This window comes from Ambystoma mexicanum, chromosome 1q, assembly GCF_040938575.1.
Source record: "Ambystoma mexicanum isolate Mex_15411 chromosome 1q, UKY_AmexF1_1, whole genome shotgun sequence".
In the NCBI taxonomy this organism is placed as follows: domain Eukaryota; kingdom Metazoa; phylum Chordata; class Amphibia; order Caudata; family Ambystomatidae; genus Ambystoma; species Ambystoma mexicanum.
The window spans coordinates 414,915,204-414,940,047 of record NC_090922.1 but is presented as its reverse complement, the minus strand read 5'-3'; the positions used below and the strand labels follow the sequence as shown (position 1 = coordinate 414,940,047).

The 24,844-nt window shown below is 44.0% G+C and overlaps 1 protein-coding gene across 1 annotated transcript in view; it reads right to left on the bottom strand.

The window, feature by feature from the left end:
* The window catches only part of MMP2 (matrix metallopeptidase 2), a 388,440-nt gene that overhangs the window by 235,961 nt on the left and 127,635 nt on the right, over positions 1-24,844 (bottom strand). Inside the window, exons 4-5 of the mRNA XM_069639633.1 lie at positions 22,216-22,344; positions 15,865-16,038 (exon numbers count right to left, since the gene is read on the bottom strand). Of these exons, the coding sequence (XP_069495734.1) occupies positions 15,865-16,038; positions 22,216-22,344 (303 nt within the window). The remainder of the gene's footprint in view (positions 1-15,864; positions 16,039-22,215; positions 22,345-24,844) is intronic.

Below are 24,844 nucleotides of genomic sequence, written 5' to 3'. Positions count from 1 at the left end.
TTCAGTGTACTTACCTGCAGCTCACATCTTCCTCGCATGATAAGCCTGACTGCTCTGGCACTCTACCAAGGTTCCATAAGTAGTACAGACTGATACTAAGAGCTGGGGATCTACAAACCATTGTTATAGTTTTGTAAAGTCCTACCTTCTAGAGGACTTTGGCAAAACTCCCCTAACAGTTGTAATTGGTGTATGATAGGAATTGATGTTTTTTATTAATAGTCCTAATAAAACAATTTTTCACTTTTAAAATATGGGAATATCAATGATAAACTTCAAGGATTCCTTTACTTATGTCTGTATGTTCTCTGATGATTGGAAACAAGTTCTAACAAAATAAGCTGGTTCATGTAAACCATCCGCTTGTCATGAGAACACTGGTGCTTTGTGGGTTACTTATCCAGAGCCTGCCATGGTTTTGTCGTTTCGGAGTGATTAAAATGCATGCCAGATGAGTAAAGTGTTAAATGCGTGCCTTTTTAGTGGTGTTTCCAAACGTTTGTAGCACAGTTAAAAATTCAAAATTATGCATTTTTATTGCAAGTGTGAAATTGTTATAAGCTGCTTTACATACGCTGATGACATGGCGATATTGGCTAAAACCCTGATCGGCCTCCAGCGATCAGTGGATGCTCTATCACTGTACACCAAAATAAATGGCCTTGTGATTAATCCCAGTAAAACTAAGATTGTTCTCTTTGGAAAGAAGACCAACCACAAAAAATAAAAATTTCCTCTGGCGGATGGGCGACCACCCCATTGAGAGTATCAATGAGTACAAATTCTTGGCCGTTCATCTGAGGAATACCCGTTTCGCCACACACCTCCCAAACATCACCCAGACTAGGGTTTGGAAGAAGTGGTTGGTGCTCAGGGGGACTATAAATAAGATTGGGGGTGGTACCATTGAGGCCATGGTTTGAGCATATAGGATGTCCACAGTACCCACTATACTCTATGGATTAGAGACCTATCTGGAATGCTGCGTCAAGTGGTTTGTGACCTTAGAGGCTAAAATACAATGTTCCCTCCTGTGCTTACCTTGTTCCACCCCGGTGGAGTTCCTCAGACTTGAGCTGGGCCTTTCGTCACACCTGGCCATCTGAAAAATCTCAGTTTGCAGACTTTGAGCAAATATCATCTACCCCGAGGGAAATGGCAACCCACTGCAATGGTTCGTCACGGCCCACCGGGAGAGGCGCTCACGCAGCTGATGGTACACTGAGATGGATTGTATGGTTAGATGCCATTTCTCTGAAATAGCGGTGCACAACCCCCCGGCTACCTTCCTTGACTTCCACCTTTCTCACCATGTCAAAAGGACGAAGGAAAGTGACAGAATCCAGTCACTTTCCTACCTGGCAGGCAACGCTAAGTATGGGAAATACACTCATCAAGGCAATTTCTGTGACAAACCCTGCAGCTACCTAACTAAATTCTATTCTCCTCAACTCATACGGTTAGTACTATACTTGCGCAGTCAACAGCTGCCAGTCTTCGCTAACACAGGTGCCTGGTCCGGTGTACCCAGGAAGAAACGATTATGCAGGATATGCAATCCAGACATTGAAACTGCTTGCCACGTGCTCACCAACTGTAGCCCTTTGACTAAACTCTACTCTAAAGACTACGGGCAATTTGGCGATTACGGGACCAAGCAATTTTGGAGTGCCATATACTGTACCGAATCCCAGGTTATTATGGCAGCGCCATGCCACATCTGGAACTGCATCAAGGACAAACTTATCTGATTGCTTTACCCATAACCACCTGCCACTAGCCACTTCCTCCTCTCCTTATTTGATGAACCTATACTGATGCATTTTATTATCTTAACCCTTTCCTTTTATTACGGCCTTTACATTTTTTCAACGTTTCTTTTACTATTCTGAGGATTTTATAATATGAAGGCAGTTTATATTCACTGAATGCCATGGGCTTGTGATATTTTTCTCTGTTTGCTTTTAAGTGATATGTTACCTGTTGACTTCATACGTTGATGTGTAAAAGGTTGAACTACCAAATGCACAATAAATACATTTAATACATGAAAAAAATAAATATATAAGCTGGAGGGCCAGGCTGGCAAGTAAACCATTTAACCCCAAGCCACCGGTAAAGTTGAGCATCTTACTTGGAAGGCACACTTTCTGATCGTCCAAAAGGTTCAGTGGGCTTCAGGCCTATCTGTTTACATTTCAATAGTATTAGATCTCTATGACAGAATAGACCAAAAAAATAATCTAGCTCACTTGTCATGCATTCTCCCTCTGAATATTATATATACTGTGACACCAGCCTTCTGATCATCCAATGAACCGCATTTCGAACGTATTGCTTCTGTTTCTTGCCTGAAATTGCTCTTTCATTGACACATAGCACCACTATTTTGCCTCCACAGTTTCCTTGAGATGTAACCAAAACAGCTGTGCAAGACGTTGCCCATCGTTTCGCCACTCGTTTCCTCTAAGACATTTAACAGAGGTTGAAGTGCCTGAACATGTATTTGCTGTCCACATCTGTGACAAATTGATTTCTGCCCTGCATAAGTATAAGGATGAATAGATGCAAAAGCACCTACCCAGCCCTCACACTTCTACAAATCAAGAGCCAGCACAATCATAAAGGTAAAACAGTCACAGTAAAAAGATGTACCTCCTTCGCCTTTTGTGGTAACACCGGTGGAAGGAAGGCTATATTCTCAAGCTAGGTGTGAATGTGGTTCAGTGGCAACCCAAACTGGGAAGTCTAACAGTCCAAAATAAAGGAATGGGAATGTCCAATTAGGTGCTATAGAAATATATACTTTAGTACTTATTATACTTTAAACACAGCATGTACATAATAATTAAAACACTGTAAAACACTGTAAAAACACTGTATAAACGCACTCCTGTAGAAGGAACTCAATATATCCAAAGGTAGTATAGATGCAGCACTGTGGAGTGACGAGATGGGGTGAAAAGGCAGTTATAAGACCACAATGTTCAAAGAGATAGGTCTTGAGCTTGCAAAAAGAGTTTGAAATGACCTAGCCAGTCTCGTGGGCCCAAGGATGGACCAGGGGGGCAGATATCAGTCAGTAATACCTTTTCACATATCTTGGGGGTTCAAAAGCATTGAACCAGGCTTCTACAGGTGATGTTTGCAGATTCTCTTCAGTTTGAAAATGCTGCAGTCACGATGGTCTAATGGCAAGCTGGTGTCGAGTCGGGATCAAAAAGAAGGTAGCTGCAGTTTCGAGGCATCTACTTGAGCTATGCAGATTGGGCCATCACCAGGTTTGGTTAGCAGTCGAGTTCCGATGGCAGTTCAGTGAGTACCAGGATGTGCATGTGAGTCGGTTTGATGTAGAGGCTTGGAGGTCACTGTTTGGGGGACACCATGGTCGGTTGATCGACTAACAGGAGCGGTGATGATAAAGAGAGTGCTTTGAACAGTGACTCGAGCAATGCAATGCAGTGGTACTTCATTTTTTCAAGCTGAGGCAATGATGTGCTTTGGCTGGCGCGCTGCGACGAACAGGGTTGAATGACAAATGGCGGTTTGGACTGCGATGAACACCGAAGGCAGCTTCGAGGGTCCAGGAGGTTATGTCGGCATCGAACATGCTCGAATCATGACTCTCAGCTGGTCAGTCTCGAAAACACAGGTTACTTGGCTGTTCAGGCTTTCAGGAGCGCAAGTCTCACTCCAGGGTCTCAAGGGCCAAGGTTAGCCCCTTTCTCGGGCTCCCAAACACGGGGGGAGGCTGACAAGCGCCTTTAGCGATCCTGCAACACAGTGAGGTCAACACATCTGATTGCTTTACCCATAACCACCGGTCTCTGGCCACTTCCTCCTATCCTTAGTTGATGAACCTGTACTGATGCATTTTATTGTCTTAACCGTTTCCTTTTATCACAGCCTTTAAATGTTTTTGATGTTTCTTTTACTATTCCGGGGATTTTATAATATGAAGGCCGTTTTTATTCACTGAATGCCATGTGTTTGTGATATTTTTCCGTTTTTGCTTTTAAGTGATATGTTACCTGTTGACTTCTTACGTTGATGTGTAAAAGGTTGAATTACCAAATGCACAATTAATAAATGTAATAAATGAAAACAAATATATATATATAAGCTGGAGGGCTAGACTGGCAAGTAAACCGTTTAACCCCAAGCCACCGGTAAAGTTCAGCATCTTACTTGGAAGGCACTCTTTTTAATTGTCCAAAAGGTTCAATGTGCTTGAGGCCCATCTGTTTGCATTTCAGCTGTATTAGATCTCTATGACAGAATAGACCAAAAAAGTAATCTAGCTCACTTTGCCTGTATTCTCCCTCTGAATATGTATGTACTGTGACACCAGCCTTCTGATAACCCAATGAACTGCATTTTGAACGTATTGCTTCTTTGTCTTGCCTGAAATTGCTCTTTCATTGACGCATAGAACCACTCTTTTTTGCCTCCAAAATTTCCCTGAGATGTAACCAAAACAGCAGCACAAAAATGTGCCCATTGTTTCGCCACTAGTTTGCTCTAAGTCATTTAACAGAGGTGCCTGAACGTGTATTTGCTGTCCACATGTGTGACAAATTGATTTCTGCTCTGCATGCGTACAAGGATGAGTAGAGGCTAAAGCACCTACTCAGCCTCACACTTCTACAAATTAAGACAAAGCACAATCATAAAGGTAAACAGTCACAGTAAAGAGATGTACCTCCTTCGCCTTTTGTGGTAATGCGGGCTGAAGGACGGCTATATACTCAAGATAAGTGTGAATGTGGTTAATTGGCAATCCAAACTGCAAAGTCTAAGAGTCCAAAATAAAGGAATGGGAATGTCCAATTAGGTGCTATAGAAATATAAACTTTAATTAAACACAGCAATAATAACTAAACCACTGTGTAAACCCACGCCTGTAGAAGTAACTCAGAATATCCAAAGATAGAATAGATGCAGCACTCTGGGGTGATGAGGTGGGGAGAAAAGGCAGTTATAAGATTCAAATGACCTAGCCAGTCTTTTGTGCCCAAGGATAGACCAGGGGAGCAGATATCAGTCAGTAATACCTTTGCAAATATCTTGGGGGTTCGACAGCATTGAACCAGGCTTCTCCAGGTGACGTTTGCAGATTCTCTTCAGTTTGAGAATGCTGCAGTCACGATGGTCCAATGGCAAGCTGGTGGCGAGTCGGGATCAAACCGAAGGTAGCTGCGGTTTCGAGGCATCTACTTGAGCTATGCAGATTGGTCCATCACCAGGTTTGGTCAGCAGTCGAGTTCCGATGGCAGTTTAGTGAGTAGCAGGCTTGGAAGTCACTGTTTGAGGGAAACCATGGTTGGTTGATCGACTAACAGGAGCGGTGATGAAAAAGAGAGTGCTTTGAACAGTGACTCGAGCAATACAATGCAGTGGTACTTCATTGTTTCAAGCCGAGGCAATGATGTGCTTTGGCTGGCGCGCTGCAACGACGAACAGGGTTGAATGACAAATGGCGGTTTGGACTGCGATGAACACCGAAGGCAGCTTCGAGGGTCCAGGAGGTTATCTCAGCATCGAACATGTTCGAATCATGACTCTCAGCTGGTCAGTCTCGAAAACACAGGTTACTTGGCTGTTCAGGCTTTCAGGAGCGCAAGTCTCACTCCAGGGTCTCAAGGGCCAAGGTTAGCCCCTTTCTCAGTCTCCCAACACGGGGGGAATCTGACATGCGCCTTTAGTGATCATGCAACACAGTGAGGTCCAAGGCAACAGGGAGGCTCACAGAGATGCAGGTTTTGGTACAGCAGTAGAGTTCACCCCCAATGGTCCCTGGGATGGTTAGGGGACATAGCTCACCCCTGCCTTGGAACACCTGCCTTCACCTCATAACTGGAGGACTTTAGGAAGGATTGATCTCTTAGCAGGGTCCCCCGAAATCTTCTTCCAGTGTTGGATTCCCAAGATGATTCCAATATGATTCAAAGAAGTGGTCTGAGACCTCTACATTTAAAGGTAAAAGACCATAGGTGATTGGACTAAAGCTAACCTGCTTTATGGGTCCAATCCATGCTCCTGGAATGAGTGGACTTCGCCCTTCTGACATCACACCCAAAGTGCTTTCTGGTACAGGAAGTGGAGGGGACAGGAAAGAGAGGGGGAGAGGCAGAGAGAAATAAGATTGCAGAATCTTCCCCCACCTGTACAGATGTCTCCCTGGCTACACTAACCCTGCCCCTAACCCTTCTCAATAGAATCAATGACCTTTAGGAATGCAGCACACTGATCTGAGGCGTAGCCCTTTGTGAATGGGTGTGCACTTTAATTCCTGTTCCCAGGACGGCTTCCTGTTGAGTGGCTGTCCCTGGGGAAAGGCAACAGCCCTGCCAGTGGACAGGGGGAGCCTTGTCTGGAAGAAATATACATAATCCTTCCACCGCTGAAGTGGGCCAACATGGCTGACACATGTCTGGTATTAATGTAATGTGGCTGGGATAGAGATGCTGGCCATGATACCTTAACTCAGGTATGGCTTATTCTTTACATTTTAACATGCTACCAGGACAGAATCCTCAGATCTATGCAGTTTTTGGAACAAGGGTGCATGTCTTAAATGCAGCCCATGCACTGCAAAGACATGACTGTCTTTGCAGCTGTCAAATGGGCAACTGTGACTGCTGAACCTGCTATGTGCTGCTGGTAGAGCAGACATTGCAAATCAGGATACTTATGCAGTAGAACACAGACATACACTATGCTTTTGGCTTTGAGTTTATGAAAGGGCAATATGATCAGCAGATTACCCTTTTAGAGATAATATTGAACAAAAATGTAAAAAATAAAGCCGGGCCTTTCACACCCTTGCAGATGGCAATTAATCACACATGGGTCCACCATGCCCAGGCACATAAGCTGGTGGACCAGAGGTTAGAACACTCATCCGGAGATGCTAGCTACTATGAAATACGGGGCGGAGACTGATTTCTGACACGATCCTATAAAATGTTTATTTTTTTATTTCAGCTATTTAAATAGGTATAACATAACAAGTCCATTGCAGTGAAACACTGTATGTTAAATGACATTTTTAGAATACTATACACTTACTATATAGTACTTCTATGCAGAAGTTACTTTGATGAAACACAGGAATCCGTCACTTTCCCCAAGGGAGAGACTTTCCTGAGCGAGAGCTAAGTGGTGGCGTGACCGCAATCAAGCATAGGTGGACCAGTGGGTGCATGAACAACGGCAAGACCACTTCCTTTGATTTAACACGGAACAAACCGGCAAACGAGAGACCAGGAAGATTGTATATGAAACCAGAGGAATTACGAGAGGCCAACCTGACAAGTGGAAGAGAAGATTGCAACCAGTTGAGAACCCCAGGGATATTATCCCTGAACATGACAGGTAACAGGGAATGCAGGAGACCCGGGAGGGGGACTGAAGATCATACTGGAACGATCATACTCATCCTAGTCGAGATAAGTTATTGGCATTTACTGAAGAAAAAGAGAACCATTACTGGAACGCTCATTCTCGTCCCAGTCAAGATAAGATATTGCCATTGAATGAAGAGAAAGAGAGTCATTAATGAAACACTCATACTCATCCCAGTCAAGATAAAGTATCAGGATTGAAGAAAGTAAAACTAAATCAATACTGAAACGCTCAATCTCATGCCAGTCAAGATAAAGCATTAACATGGAATGATAATCCTTACTGGAAGGTTTACGCTCCAAGAGGTCAAGGACAAAACCCTGAGATATTACAGAATAGAAAACACTGTGAAAGGGGAAAACCTGAGGAGCAGATTGAAACAGAGAATAAGGGCTAAGCCCAAAATGAAACCAAAATCTGTGAAATAAAGATTGTGAACCTGAGCAGCCAGGGGAAAGGTTCTAAGTGTTGGATGAAGTTACCCTATGAAAGGAAAAGGATAAATACAAATTAAATAAGGCAAGAAGAGAATAAGAAAGAACGAAAGAGTATTCAAGTCAAGGAAAAGGTTGAAAACTGAAGAATCCAGTATCAGAACTGTGTGACCTAATAAAAGTAGTTACCAAGAACTACTTGAGAATGCATTACTGAACCAGCTTACAGGAGAAGGGAGTCATTCTCCTGGTTTCTGTTGTTGTAGTAGTGGTACAGTTAGAAAAGGTTAGTTTGGAGAGTGGACTGATTCTGATCTGGACTCTCACTGACGGCTGACGAGCACCTTAGTTTGTTCTGTTAGGTACGGAAAACTTTTAACATAGGGAGAGATAGGCATTTATTCCTTTCAGTTAATAAAAATCATCAGTGATAGGGAAAGTCACAGTCCGTGTCCCTCTGACCTGCCACAGTACCTAAAAACCTGACAGACAGGTTTGGACAGGGCTTTGAAAGTCTAGAACTGTTGGGCCATGGACTTGGAGTAAAGGGGATTATTAGTTCTAGTATAACTGTGTCCATGTCAAGCTGTTAAAAAGCAATGTTGCATATCTTAAGTAATATGGAGTGTCTGTGGGGTGCCCTGTTTCAATTGTTTGTGTTAAGTTAGCTCTAGTAATTTACTGGTACTTAGTGATACATTTTAAAAAAATGTATCATTGTTCTCCATTATTGCCCAGTAAAAAATGCAGAGACACCTTTGTTTTCCCAGTGGTTAGAAAACAATGTTTGCATAAAATTGTTGCATTTCTAATATGCATATTCCTTTTCAAGCACCACAGTATCTTTATTGTATCCGTGAAATGTTGAAAGGTTTCCAAGAGCTTTCCTAATGGAGAGGGTTCTGAAACTGGGATGGGGTGTGAGTAGTTTGTCGTGATGTCAGAGCAGCAGGCCCAGGACAGCAACCGTACTGATTACTCATAATGTTGATGAAACTGCTCCTTAACTAAATAAAGAAGGGGAGCACGTCCTGATAAGAGCACAGGGAATAAAAGCACTGGGCAAATTATGAAAGGGCTTATTTTCAAACTCGATGAAAGTTTTGCAGCAAGCTTCCTGTGAATCATTTGGTGGCCTTGAAATCGCACCGAGAATACTCAGACTGGGGCACAGCTTCCTAAAAATGCAGCGGTACATGGTGATATGTCCTGTCCCTGAGTTAAGGAGGTTTGTGCTGCTACTAAGGCTAGGCTGACTTCCAACCCTCTCTTTGAGAGCCTGGTAGAGAACAGTGTGTGGGATTTGTAACTGTGATAATGTGATCGAGACAAACAGACACGTCATGACTTCTTGCTAGAGTCTTGGGGCATCATCAATATATGTCATTTAGGTAGGTTTCTATACGGATGTGAAAATATACAGTCTAACAAATGTTGGGCCAATTGCCTAAATGCTGACAGTATTGCAATCAAGATTGCACTTTTCAGAGCATAGACATGGGTGGAACATGTGTTGCACTGTTAGAACATTTGGATGGTAATGTCTGTTAGCATGAATGAAATAGTACTACTAGGTGTATTTTTAAATGGGTACATCTTGTTCCAGAGATGTGTAATTATTGTAGGGGATGTGTTCTGTACTGTTTTAATTGTAGTATCATTTTATCGCTGTTGTATAATTGAAAAGTTACTATGAACTGAAACACATTCATTAATAATAATAAAAATTAGGTTTTCTTAGCAGTGATGTCCCAATAAGTACCAAACGTAGTCATAGACTATCACCAAATAACCACAGAGATCTCAACTTGGTGCATTATTATTATTATTGCCTGCGTTATCCATTTGGATTGCATCTCCTTCAATATTTTACATTTGTTCATTTCATTGGATCTCCCTTGCAAAGAAAAACTACAGAATTCCTTGTTTACAGTTCTAAGCAATGACATTTAAAATGTGCAAAGTGTAATTGACCCTTTTGCAACTACAGCCAACAGGTGTTTCACAAACATGGGATATACAAATGTGAGTAGAAAAATAAATAGCGCAGCCAATTGATGCAATAATGGCTGATTTTGAATGATGAGATGTAGTTGAAGGAGACATTGACATGTGAAATGTCTAGGCACTCAATCCATCTCTGCAGCATTTCATGTAAAAGGCAACAGTGGGGACAGCATCACACTGCGGGCCCTATTCTCATCCTGGTGTTAAGTACCGAAAAAAGGTAGTTGAAAGGGTTAACAACCTTTTCGATACTTAAGACCTATCCTGAAGGTGGGGCGCATTCTTCTGAAGTGGGAAGGAATCCGCCACTTTCGGAATACATGTGGCGGTTGCTAGGATGGGTTGGAAACCAACCTAGCAACCGCCACATTCCTAACCTAGCTTTTTTGAAGGGTATTCTTGTGGCACTCCTCCAGTTTAATATGTGCGCTAAAATAGCACACATATATGGTACCATTTTGCTGCCATTAGACTGGAGGAGTGCCACAAGAAGCCTTGATTGGTGTATATGAAAGTGTTCATATACATGTATATGAACACTTTCCTATACACCAAAGCACGCAGCTTCAACGTTGCATTCTGCATTCTGAATTCTGTAACGTTGAAACTGCTTACTTTGGTGTAAATGAAAGTGTTCATATACACCACACACACAGGTGTATATGAACACTTTCATTTACACCAAATCAAGCAGCATCAATGTGTTGTATATGAACACTTTCATTTACACCAAAGTAAGTCGCTGCTTACTTTGGTGTAAATGAAAGTGTTCATGTACACTGCACGGCTGTATATGAACACTTTCCTATACACCAAAGTAAGCAGCTTTAACGCTGCAATGTAGAAGCTGCTTACTTTGGTGTATAGGAAATTGTTCATACACACCTGTGTTCTCGGCAGCATTTTTGTAAAATAACGAATATGTCATTATTTTACAAAAATGCTGCAGAGATTTCAGGATCGCGCCCGTTATGAAAAAAACAGGCGTAATCCTGAAGGTGCACTGTCGTGCACTACAAGGACGCCCAGGCCCACTTGAGAATACTGGTGGAGCCTGGGCGTCCAGATTTGGCGCAGTGAATCCTGCTCTTTTGCACCTTCACTGCGCCAAGTTCTGAATAGGGACCTGAATGATTAATAAGCAATGCAATCAGGCGCAACAGATCCTGAAATCCAGCTGTGCGCGTAGCAAGTGGTGAGTGCAGAAGGGAGACTTCCTGAGACTTGGAAATAAGATTTTGTTCTTCACCACTCTACTCTGCTTCGACTCTTAAATTAAAGTTCTAATAATTATAGAGAGTAGTGTCAAACAACATGTCTGGGGCCTCTACAAATCTGAAAGGGCCTGGCACCTCTGATATCCTGACACCCTGAGAATGGACCTCATGCTTTGGGTTAATCTGGGGGGTCCTTGAAAAGCTGGGGGCGCTGGGCCCATGGGCGGACGCTGCTTTAGAGTTGTCAGTACTCCCTTGCGTATCATATGATATGAAAGGTTATTTATAATACGCTTAATACCCAGAGGTTTCTAAGCGCAGACCCGGGGATCGAACCTGTGTTACTTTGTGTCGTCTTATTTCCAGGGCGAGCACGTAGCCGCTGAGCTATCCTTCCGAGTATGGTGATAATAGACCAACAGAGCTTCAGCAATTCAATGGGCTATCATGTTAACATTGTAAAATGTTAAGTGCAGTCGCAAATACTGATTTTAAACATTCATGAAATGTTGCCTACCCCTATTATATGAACAGAACTCTGCAGCTGTTAGTGGGAAACATCTGGATTCTGTCGGTCATTGCAAAACAGACACTCTACAAACAAAAGACTGAACCAGCATCCATTCCACAGCGACATGTAGACGCTGATGTTTTCAGTAACCTGGAGTGATTCTGCTGACTCCAAACGCTCCTTGGCAGCTAAATCTGCTGTCGGAATTCCTTGTTCTGCCACATGGTGTTCTTCAATTTCCGGTGAAAAAATAACCCTTTCCTGTGCTGCTGCGTGGGCTGTAAAGTCATTCTCTGGCTATGCCTTTGAAATGTGCTTCGGTTGCTCATGTCTTCCATCAGCGGCCATGTAAAATAGCTCTGAAGAAAAATGTTTTATACGACCAGCCTCCAGTCAATTGATTTTGAGCTGCTACAGTCTATATATATCACGTTATTAAATATTTAAAAAAGTCAAACATTTCTTAAAAGGTGGCTCGGGGATGGAGAATAACTGTTGTTAAAGACACGTAAGAAAATGGAGACACAACATCTGAGCAGAACGCTGAAAACGTCTTGCTGTAGCGTAGTGCAGCAAAGTAAGCCAACAAAGCAAGTTACAAATAAAGGGCCCGATTCATGTAAAAGTGTGCATTGCTCCCACAATTGCCAGTCTCTGAGAACGACACTGCTCGAGCCTTCGTGCAGAATAATGAATGTATGCCCGCGTATTCTTGGAATTTACAGCGCAAAGTAACTGTATTTGCAAGTCACGGCCAGAATGCCTCTGACTCGCTCCCGTGCAAAACCTAAACAGCCCAAACAGCTACCTCTGCGTGCTCCCTGGGCGAATACACGCACCCTTCAAACACTGCTTGGGATCCCCCGCAAGCAGTCCTGCATTCGGGGACCCTGTACAGGATCCCCTGTAACTGTTGCTGCCGGCACCCCGACACTGCGTATGCGCATCCCTAAGTTAGATCAGAAGCCAGGTTCCATACACGCTGCCCTAAATCTGACATGCAAGCCCACCTCTGTACTGCAATTCCTATTCGCAAGTGGCTTTGCGCCTGCCTTTTTGTTGTGTAGTGATCGAGGGATTTGCTTGCCCATTTTTATGCCAAGAGGCTGCGCGGGTGGTTCCATGAATCTGTGTCATTTGGCACAATTGGGGGCATGCGAGGGACAGCCTGCGGGCCGTCCCTCGTAACGCCCAATTGTTCGCATGTTCTTCCTCATATTCTGTGTTCCACCTGCTTCCCAGCCCTCTGTGCAAGCCACACCCATGCTCTGCATGGTGTCTCGCACAAGGCACTCAACGGCTCACAGAGATGTGCTGAGCCTGCACGAACTCCAAGTAAAGTCACGCACATTCGAGTCCACGAATTGACAAACTGGATTTTGCATGCGGTTTGGCACGCAAGTTCCCTATTTCCTCTGCAAATAATTCCATGAATCGGGCCCTAAATTAATAAAAGAAAATAGAAAGAAACAACCAAAAATTGTTTGGAAAGGGAAAACTAGTTGAGTAAAAGCAAAAATTACAGAACAAAATGACAAGGAGGTACACCAATCAAATCTCCAAGCCCCTGTACACCCGATGCATCCAACTCTGGTGAAGAATCAGGGACGATGGGCCAAATTGAAAGCCACATCAACTAAAAGAAAGAGCCCCAAGGAGGCTTTTGAATAAGTCTGACACCAAGATCCACCCCACTTAGCAAAGCTCTGTATTATGTGATATGGTCACCAAAGTTTCAACAGACCACACTCACTGATCAAGAGTAGAAATTCACTACTGGAGAATGACAGGGAGAAATTAAACCGGCACCCCTTTCCCGACATTCAATGAAATAATCTTGAACCGCTACAATATCATGAACCAGTATATCCAGCCTTAAATAAACAATGTGGTTTAATCAACCCATCAAAATATGCTCACTTCTAGCCAAGGGTTTACTGAAAGGAAATAGAGAAAAATCCTACCCAGCATAACCATATTACTCATAGACATCAACCTCACACACAACTGTGTCGCCGACAAGAATGGGTTAACAATACACAACATCATGGCAGCACATAATTTGCATTTCGATTTGCTAACAGAGTCTTTTTTCCAAGGTAACAAACATAAGATACTCAACTAGCTACTCCTTTGCAATTGTAATGTCTAGACATATTACATGTAGGAGATGTGATGGCAAAGCAGTGGAAAGTTACAATCATATCATAAAGAGCCAAAGTCACATATAAACCATGCACTACATCTTATGTCTACACACAGATCACTCAAATCACAAGAATAAGACCAAGTCACAACACTCAGTGGCAAGTTACCATCAACTAAACGAACAACTGACCTCCAAACTCACCAACCAATTCAATAGCACCTCATTAAAGTCTCTTTGGCAGGGAATAAAGATGCCTCCAAGCCAGCGACTATAGATGCACAGAACAGCGATGAACCGCAAGTCACTCGCTATCGTGCAACACGTGCACTGAGTGTGCACTGGATTTTGTGAACCCACAGGAAGATGTGCAAACGCAAAAGTATGAAAGGAGGATAATGCAAAATGGCGCACAAAAGAATAGTTATTCGGGAAAGAGGAAGCTACACTGCGGAATGCCAGTGGTTAAAACCTGGAGACACCTAACACAAATGAGCAAAGCTGCCACAATACGCTGTGTGACAGCACTAGACTAGACAAAGCCCTGAAAAAGACCAATGACAGATGTAACATCATGAGAGAAATAGCAGCACTAGGGTTACCAGGGACCACGCTAGTCCCCTTCCCCCCCCCCTCCAGAATTGTAAGGCCCTGAAATTGACAAAGGTGTGGAACATATCATTGCATAGTCAACCTCTGTTGTAAAATGCCACCACCATCCCTCTGCCCATCAGCCTTTATCAGCATCCAATCTCTGCCCTTTAAAGAAATCTTCAAAAAAGGGAAATCTACAAAAGCCTCATTAGCTCCAGTCAAGTGTTCCCCTGAAATGGTCTGGAAGCCCTGCAAATTCTCCTGTCTGGACTACTGGCTCTTAGGGTAGTGGCCCTAAGCATCTCCTTGAACAATCTCTCCAAAGGCTTTGTGAGTGGTTCGGGGGATCGTTCCCTGACACAGGAAGAGACCACACAAATGCACACAAAGGAGACACAGTCACAGTACTTATCAGGACAAGAACACACCCAGAAGAAAGTCCAGCACTGCTCTACGACTTGTAAGGGTTAGAGATATGCCCTCCATAGCACTGCCAGCGCCCAAGGAGAGTCAACAAAATGTGGCACCCGCACTTTCCTCCCCCGGTACCCCTGGGGGGTGGGGTGCCACATTAGAGTACTGCTACAAAACTAGCTTCAGCGCTGTATTTAGTTAAGTGATTAACAATCCCTTCAATAGAACTGCGGCTGTCAAAAGAGCATGGGGCTGCCTGCCTTTACTCCTACCAATGCCAGTGGTTGAAGTGGGCGGGAGCGGTGCTCCTCTACTTCTTTTAATTCAATGTTACTGTTCCTAACTTCCTATGCTTTTATTTTAAAAAGATTCCGTTCAGGAATGGTTTCATTTGAAAAGAAAAGTGTAGGAAGAAGTTGAAACTTGCACTTTCAGTGCACTGCACGGAACGTTCCCCTAAACAGCAGGTGCATGTGTTTAGGAGTTTGTATTGTGCGTGGGAAGAGGGGTGACTATGGGGTTTGTGGGGAGCGGGGGCAGGCCAGGAGGAAACATTAGTTCCACTCAGGGGTCAAGTCCTAAAAGTTAAAGTGGGGGGACTCATCAACAAACGCAGTGGGATGTGTCTGCCAGAAATTACCATATCATGGTGAAATATGTATGCACATTTCATTAAATTAGCTTTGCATAACCACACAAATTGCACAGGACATATGGCAATTGCCTTTCATAAAATCAACAGACACACAAAACCAAGAGAGGATATTTTCGTCGACTACTGTTTTTGAAAACGTTAAAAGATGTGCATGTTAGTTTGTTATTTTTCTTCGGAGTGCAGCATGACGTGTCTGTCTCACAAACCTGACTACTGCAGTTCGATCTCCGAGGTCAGCTTTAAGTCCTGAATTCAAAGAGGACATTTAATTTTTCTCATTTTAGCTGGGGGGACTGAGTCCACCCTCTGAAAAAAGTGGATGGACACCGTCCACCCGTGTACCCTCGACTTGAGCCCTGTTTCCACTACTTCTTTTCGTACACTTTGACCACTGACCAATGCAGCATAAAACATTGAATTTAATCACGGTACCACTAAGTGAAAGTGAAAGCCGCAGAGAAAGGTGAGGGCCTACTTACATTCATGTGGACAGAAGCCATATTTCTTATCAGAATCAAAGTTGTACGTTGTGGAGCACCAGAGAAAACCGTCGCTACGCCCGGCGTCAGTACAGCTGTTGTATTCTTTGTCTCCAAACAGGAATGGGAATTTGCAAAATTCCCCATCTGCATTTCCAAATTTTACTTTTACAACTGGGAACAAAAGAGAAAGAGAAACATTTTCATTAACTGTTTTTTAAAAAAATATTGCGGTATTGGCTATATCTGGGTTGCAGGAAACAGCATGAAGTTTTTACCCACTGCAACATGTCATTTAGCATAGTACATTAATGCACATGTAATGAGGCATGCTTTTTTTATTGGGTTGAACTACATCACAAGTTCACTACTTTAATTGCATTAGCCAATTTGTAAGTGTGTAAATTTGTACTTTTTATCAGTCATCACAATGTTGCGACCAGCTTTCCAACTATAGCTCTGAATCTACATCCTATGCAACATTATCTTTCAAAATAACTCTCTTACCCTATTTTCCTCATTACTCTTTCAACATATCTGTCACTTTTCCCATACATTTGGTTTCACGGACCACTCTTTTGCAGAACACTATTAAGTCCCTTGTCTGCCAACCTTCTTTTGTCTGACCATCCCGCTTAATCCTTGGTGCCGCCTTCTTGATGTTCCCATTTCCCACCCATGTTCCTCTCTTGTCTTTGGGGATCCCCCAAACCCTCTCTTCTCCACCAATACTCTCCTACACTCCTTCTTAGTCCGTGCCTTGACAAATTGTGGCTCCCTACTTCCCAAATGCCCTTTGAGGCATCAAGTACTCCGGTTCACTTCTTACCCTAAAGGCCCACCATCCTCTCCCCGGCTGCCCATCCTCTCATTCGCAGTCCAGCCATACTGTTGGCCACCAACAAAAGACTTAAGGTGGGCGGTGGATCGGGGTAATACTTTCCAGATGTGTAACAGCAGTACTCCTGGAAGGCACAGGATACTAATCTTAGGGTAAGTAAAAGCTTTTGTTTACAGTTTTTGAAATGTGGTAGAAATTATGTAGATGTGTGCCCAGATATTGACCAATTACGTTAGTCATGTCTGAGGTTTGCCAATTGGCCTTCTTTAATGTTTTAATAAAAGACAAATCATGTTATCCATCAAAGTTCCAGTCAGCAGGGAATACCTAGGGCCTCAATCCGAGAATAGTGGTAACTCGGAGGAAAATCTGCCAAATGATTGCCAAAATATTTACCGTTACCACCAGTTGGTCCTGTGGCCTTCCCACGGGATTACAAGTGGTGGTAGAGAAGTGTAATACCCCATTATTTAATTCCCCTTAAGGCTCCATGGGGGTTGTTGTTGGATTTACTGCCGTCAGAAGGACCATGCAGTAAATTCACTGATTGTTGGAGGTAAAGTGGAGGTAAAAGCAACAAGCTGGAGGTGAATCCACTAGATATCATCCCAGAATTAGCAGATGTGTGTGTGCCACTTGGGCAACAGCCGTAGGCTTCTTATTGGAGGGAGGTAGAGTAAGGTAGGAGATCAGCCTGGAAGAATTATTTTTTTGGTGAGTGGACTACTTATCCAAACTGGACACACAAAGTTGGTCTGTCCAGTTTGGACAAATTGTTACTTGGGGCAACAAGGGGGAAGGCAGCATAATGCGAGCTCCTGCTTGTACTGGCCCACATTGGTGGGTGCAGTCTGGGCATGTTGCTTGCTCTGGCACAGCATTTCTTACTTGGAATTGTTTCGTCTTTTACTACTCCACACACTCAATAACTACTACGCAGCCATTGTAGGAGTAACTCTTCTTTATTGCCTTCTCTACATTCTGTTCCCAGGTCCTGCTGCTGCCTCCTCCTCCTCCTCCCTCATCCTCATGCTCATGTCCTTCCTCTCTTCCTTAAGGTTGTCCCTGGTTTTAAGGGGGACTGACCTTATTTATACCACCTCATCTCCCTCCTGCTTATCATTATTGTGGGAATGGTGTCCTTTTGCGTCTTTCTGGTTGGCATGTTGGTATGCATCTTGATCTCGTTTGCTGTTTTCCCCCTTTCCTTCCACCCTGAATTTGGGGTACCTTCCCATCTCCTCTATCCAGGGTGACCTCTTCCTTTGGGGTCACTACTGCCGATGTTCTGGATACTTGTGGCCATTCACTGCCTTCCTCATACGTCTGCTTCTTGCCTGTTGTCCCCTCCTGCCAACTTCTCCTAGGTGTCTCTTCTTTCCTGGTGGTCACTTTCCCCTGTGGTGCATTCTTCTGCTGTGCCTTCTGTTTTTCTTCTGTCCCCTTTACTCCTTCCGCTACACCCTGGGCCAGAGACATTCTCGTCTTCCTGATATAGTTCTGTTTCCTTGGTCTCTTCAAATCATCTTCTCTTGTGCCCAATTGCACTATTCCCTTTTCCCCAATGCTTACTTTATTGTCCATCTCTGATACCTGCATCTTTTTTTTTGTTTCCCACTTTGCTGCTCTTGTACTCTCCCATGTTCTTTGTACCATCAGCAAATCTTTAATTTGTTATTTCATCCTGCATACTGTCCTTGCCACCTTTATCCCCTTTATCTCTTTGCATTTGTTCTATGACTCTACTTCTGTCATCTTTCTTTACTTATACCACCATCTCCCCGTTCATTGTGTTACTTTCGTTGCCTCCGAGTATCTTCTGTTCGCTTGTGGGAGTCTCCCTTTACTCCTCTCTCTGCCATTTCTACTTCCCAATTTGTCTCTTGTCTCCTCATCCTCCTTCGTGCCGTTTTTCCTTTGTTGCCCTCATCTTTGGCATGAATGCTTGTTTGTCCATGCCCTTATCCCCTTTTGCACTCCTTAGCCACCCAAGTGGGCTGCCTTACTGCCTAGGTTTGGTATGCCCAGTGATAGTCCCCTTTAATGGGTAACAAATGCACCCTTTCTGTTTCTTGCCCCCAATCAGGTTGTTGGAGGGCGGGTGCAGTGCCCTCTCATCTGCTCATGTCTGTGTTTTCCAGATAGGGTGCTTCTTGGAAGCCGGATCGGCAGCTTGACTGGGGCAGATTGCCCTTTGTCCTCTTTCCTCCTGCCCAGCAGGCTCCTGGCACCCGTTCTTTGTCTCTGAGCCGAGATTGGCTGCTTTCCTGACTGGCTTACATTTAGTGGGCGGACTGGCCTTTCCTCTTGCCTTAAGGGTGTGGCATCGGTACCTCACCATGGAGGATCGTTACCTGAGCGGGCTGTCCTCTTTTCTTTCGTCTCACTACTGGGGCGACTGCCCTTGCCTCACTTGCACCTCCAGGGGTCCTTCTGTATCGTGTGCGGCAGCGACAGGTGAGCTGACTGCTCACCCTCACCCGGGTGGATTGCCTTTCACTACCGGGGCAGATCGTCCACCTCCAGCAGTGGTTGACCTCCTCACTTCTTGCAGCAGATTGCCGACATAGCATGCAAGGCGGAATTGCCCTCTGTAACTGGAGCGGTGCCTGTGTATTCCTGTGCATGGCGGGATAGGGTGTACCTTCTGCCCTCTGGGGTTTGCCGGGATCGGCATTACTGTTGGGCGTATTGCCCTGTCTCCCCACCTTGTGGCGCACTGCCAGTTTCCTCGCACAGCTTACCGCGTCTTCTCCCGCGTCTTCTCCCGCGGCTGCTGCTTCACGTTTGTGTGGTGGACTGCCACCTTTCCTGGGGGCCGCTAGCCCTCCTTATACTAGGCAGATTGCCCTTTCAATGTTCCTGTGGCGGTGATCGGCAGAAGTGACTGGGCAGACTGCCCTCTTTTCTGTGGGCGGATGATTGCCTTTCAAATTTTCCTGTAGCCAGGATTGGCACACGTGATTGGGTGGACTTCGCTCTTTTTCATCATCGGATTGCCCTTTCAATATACCTGTGGCTGGGATCCGCAGACGTAACTGGGCGGATTGCCCTCTTTTCTGTCTTAGAGTACACAGGGCCATTTCCACTCGTCACCAGTTGTTTTGTCTTTTACAACCCCACACACTCAATAACTCCTACGGAGTCATTGTAGGAGAAACCATTCCTTATTGCCCTCTCTACATTCTGTTCCCGGGCCCTGCTAGCCCCTCCTCCACCTCCCTCATCCCCATGCCTATGTCCTGCCTCTCTTCCATAAAGTGGTCCCTAGTTTTAAGGGGGACTGACCTTATTTACCCCACAACAGTTATCAAAGGTGAAGGGAGCATAATGAGAGTTCCTGCATGGTACTGGGCCACATTGGTGAGTCCAGACTGGACATGTTGCTTTTCTGTGGCATGACATTTTTTATTGGACATTAAGGGTGAGAGCAGCATAATGAGAGTTCCTTCATGGTACTGGCACACGTTGTGCTATTCTCGTAGAAACTCTTGTTAAGCTGCATACATCATTAGTAGATCCAATCTCTACTATGGCATGACATTTGATTTACTAGACATCAACGAAGAAGTCAGCGTAATGAGAGTTTCTATGTGGTTCTGGCCCACATTGATGGGTCCAGTCTCCACATGTTACTTTACTGTGGCATGGCATTTATTACTGGACATAAAGGTTGCAAGCAGGATGATGAGTGGTCCTAAGTGGTACTGGCCCACATTGGTGGGTCCAGTCCGGGTATATTACTTTACTGTCGTATGGCATTTTTTACTTGGCATCAGGGATGAAGGCATCATGATGGGACTTCCAAAGGTGTGCTGGCTGACATTGATGGGTCCAGTCTAGACAAATCTTCACTCTGGCATGACATTTTGTATTGAGCATCAAGTGTGAAGGCAGCATGATGAGTGTTCCTAGGTGGTACTGGCCCAAATTGATGGGTGCAGTCTAGACACGTTTCTTTACTGTGGCATGGCTTTTTGTTTACTGGGCATCGAGGTTGAAGGCAACATGATGAGTGTTCATACATGGATCTGGTCCATATTGGTGGATCCATTCTGGACATATTTTCTTACTGTGGCATGGCATTTGGTACTGGCAAAGCAAACAGGAGTATGGCCTTTTAAGTAACACTGGCATATATTGTGCTGTCTCCACGGGCACAGACAACCTGAAAATGTTTTTGCTCACATATATTGTGTGCAAATGTATCAAGAAAATGAGCTGTAAAATGCTCCTTGAATCTATTGTATTTTTCAATGTATTTTTCCATGTGTTACCCTACAAAAACTATCTTTTCACCCGATTTTAAGACAATATTTTAAACATTTTTTAACGAGTGAACATCCCCCGAATACCGCTTGCTTGGTTTGGGCTCCCTCATTTGCATATATTTGTGAGAAACATTTATGCCCCTCCAATTAACAAATTCACGAGCCGCTACTAAAAAAACGCCCTGGAAGGGGAGAGTGTAAATTAGGCCTTACACGTTTTGCTAGCACTAATACAGGGGGCATGTCTGGAAATTCACCAGTCCTGCTACCTGCCTTGTGAGGGAATGGATAGTGCTGTGAGAAATGGGCCCCACAGATGCGACCATTTAATCATCCTAACATCAGTCGAGATCACAGGGCTTTATTTTCGGTGGGTGATTCAACCTGAAGAACTGCAGCTAATCTGTCAATCATTTAAGGCACCACATACAGTGCATCGCTATCATGGAACATGTGAACCTAAACCCTATCTGCACCAGTTGCTGTCGCTCACGTTGCTGCTTGCATTATTTTCAAGCAACATAGCAAGCACAAAAAAGTGGTTGTTTATTGATCACAGTGCTCTCTCTCTCTCTCTCTCTCTCTCTCTCTCTCTCTCTCTCTATCTCTTTCTCTCTCTCTCTTTCATCAGTTACTTTACCTTTCCTCTTTGTCCTGCTCTATTTTCTCATCACTCTCTGGCTTGTACAAGAGGCTTTTATGTAGTGGAATAAATCCCCCGCCTCGTTGTGAATATGGTGTTAGAAGGTGTTCCTAAGAATGAAAGAATGTTTGCACTACACGGCCGGAGTGTAGAGTATACAAGTATCTCAATTCACCAAATTATAAACACGTTGTCAGGAAAATAGGTTTAGGCACTGGACATTAAATTACTCGCACAGTGAAATCTGTGACATGTTTAGGTGTTTATACTAAACATTGAATTCTTCTCAACAATATCTATATCTTTGACGGCCATTTCCAAGGAGTGTATGAGACGTGTTACATTTCCAAGGAGTGTATGAGAAGTGTTACATTTCCAAGGAGTGTATGAGACGCGTTAGATAAAATATTTTATGGCTGGTAGTGGATTGGTCAGCATAGGATTTCCACACACTGGTATCGACACACAACACTCACTGCACTACCGAGAACTGAGTCTCCGCTGTGGTTTAACGTCCTGCTTCCTGCCCCTCATTTAAATTCTGTTGTGGACAGCATCAGTGGTAAGTACAGTAACTGGTATCAGGTAAGAGTTACCTTGACCATCGCCCAATGTCCAGTGCTCATCATCATCAAAATGAGAGTCCCCTCCGATTCCTTGACCTGGTGCAAAGGCATGTGCCAAAAGTCCATCTTTGCCATCAAAAGGGTAGCCATCTCCATGTTCTGAAAGGAAAAAGTCAGGAAAGGGGTTGATCAATCACGAGGTCTGGTGAAGATAGCAGTGCATTCGATAATCATGTACATTTTCAGTGCATGCACATACAGTTACAAAGACACAACCAGCAAGAAACTGGACGATATGAGCACACATTCCAATGGACATACTTAGATCACGTGTATCTGATGTTCTTATATAAAAGGAAAGCATATTAATTGGCTCCACTTCAAATAACATCCTGTGCAAATATACCGGCTTTACACCGAAGCCAACCCCAATTACAACTCTTCAATGCCACAATGTATATTTTGAAACTATCTGAATCCTCTGTTATCCTATTAAGTTATTTTAACTGTGGGAATACCAAACTTTATATTTAACTTAAAAACCCACAGTATCGTGTTTTTGGGGCGATCACTCTCTGCAGGAGTTGCAGAGGTCCAGCTACATTGGTATCGGGAGTAACCCTGTGCTCTTCTTTGTTTAAATACATAGACCTAGGTTTACCAATCTTAATATGTTGCTTTCATCTTCTTAAAAATGTGCCCTGAACACCCATGACACCCATGACATGAAAGTAAGACCCTGTTTATACCTAGGTGGCGCCCAGTGTTTTTTGCGCAATGGAATATTTCATTGTTGCTTCACGTAAAGCAAAACATACAGAAGCTGTCATAGAAGTCCAAAACAATAAGGCTTGTTTCATTTTACTATTGTTAGCACCCTATTTTCTCTCCACTGTTTTTCATGATGTCATTTCATCCATCACACTACGAGGTAGGACATGGTGCAATATGGGGTCAGGTTTTCTATAATTCCATTCCATTCTTATATACAAATTATTGTCGCTTCCAATTAACAAATGCTTCTGATATTTGGGGACTTGAACTGCCTACGAGCATCCAAAAAATGGGCATGAGCTGAAACACCATCAACATGTCAGATACTGTTGGACTTCAACGTAGTGGTCCAACAATATGCCGCAGTTGGGTTATCTATGCCTGCTGGATTAGCACACCAATAAATGGCCCACCTGCACCAAAGTGCACTAATTTGTCCTTCAAACCAGTTCTACAGCAAGATTATAGAAAACCACGCCTAAGCAAATACCCAGTGCTTCGAAGGCTGAGCTTGATAATGGAAGCCATTGGGCGTTTGGGACATTCTTGTCCTCTTTGCCATACAAGAGTGAATATGCACGCAGGGGGGAATAGGCATTCCAGCATGTCTAGACAACAATTTACATCAGATGATAGCTTTTGGGTCTAAACATGAACAACAACCAACCGCATACTCTAGTTGTATACACATTTTGTATTTATTCATTTGTTCTGTTTTATGCAGCATGGACCAGAACCAAATGTGCGTCAGAGCACGGTGCAATGGAGGAATTATTATGTTACACTAAAAGAAGGCAATCCCGTTTTATATGTACCAGGTTAAAAGACTAAAAAGGGGATACCGGAAGCACAACAAAAACAATATGGCAAAATAGAGGGAGACCAATTAAAAATAACTTTCGGTAGGGTGAAAGGGTTTATTCTGCCAACCTGCTATGGTAACCATCATAAAAAGGGCACGGGACACGGGACGGGTCATTGACAAGAAACGTGGGAGAGCAGTGAATGGTGAAGAGGATGGAGAAAAGGTGAGGAACCTGTCCAGACAACGTATAGAGACATGCGAAAAGAAGACAGGGAGAAAGGAAGATGCAGGCATTTAATCATACAGGTTTGGAAGGTAGGTGGTGCGCACAAGCAGAAATGTAACATTACTCATCGGAAAAGGGGATAGAAAAGGGATGGTGGATGCAAACAGATGACATAACATATCAGCATTCATGGTAGTGCAGAGAAGGGCTCTGACTGGGCTCGGGCAACACAGGATGCCCAGATCCCTTGAGATTTAATCTTGAGAGTGGGGTGCACTAAGCCATACTTTAAAAAAAAATGTTTTATTGAGTTATAGTTCATAGACCTTTTCACACATTTATTTCAAAACACATCAATACAAAATGACATAACAGCAATTCATAAAATTACAATATTTCAACAGTAAAGAAAAGAAAAACACAGGGCCTCATTACGAGGTGGGCAGTAAGGGGTGAACGGCGCTGGTAAAGGTGCTGGAGCCATTAACCCCTTACCGCCCTATTACAAGGTCTGCTCGCGTAACCCGCTCTGGACGCCTGGTTTCACCAGACGTCCTTAGCGGGTCCCGCGAGCGGCCCAGCATGCTAACAACGGACCCGTCATTAACAAGCCTGTTGTTAGCATGCTCCCCATTCCCATTGAGCCCTATGGGGGCTCAAATAGGAATGGGAATGGTCTGGGCCCGGGTTCCCTGAATGGGGAACTACCGGGCCCTCCAAGGTCGGAATGGCTCGGTATTTCCCCATTCAGGGAACCCGGACTCGGACCCAAGTTTGGAGGCAGCCGTGCCCTTGTTAAGGGCACGGCTGCCTCCAAACTCGTAATGAGGCTTGCAGACTTAATATGGTAAAAC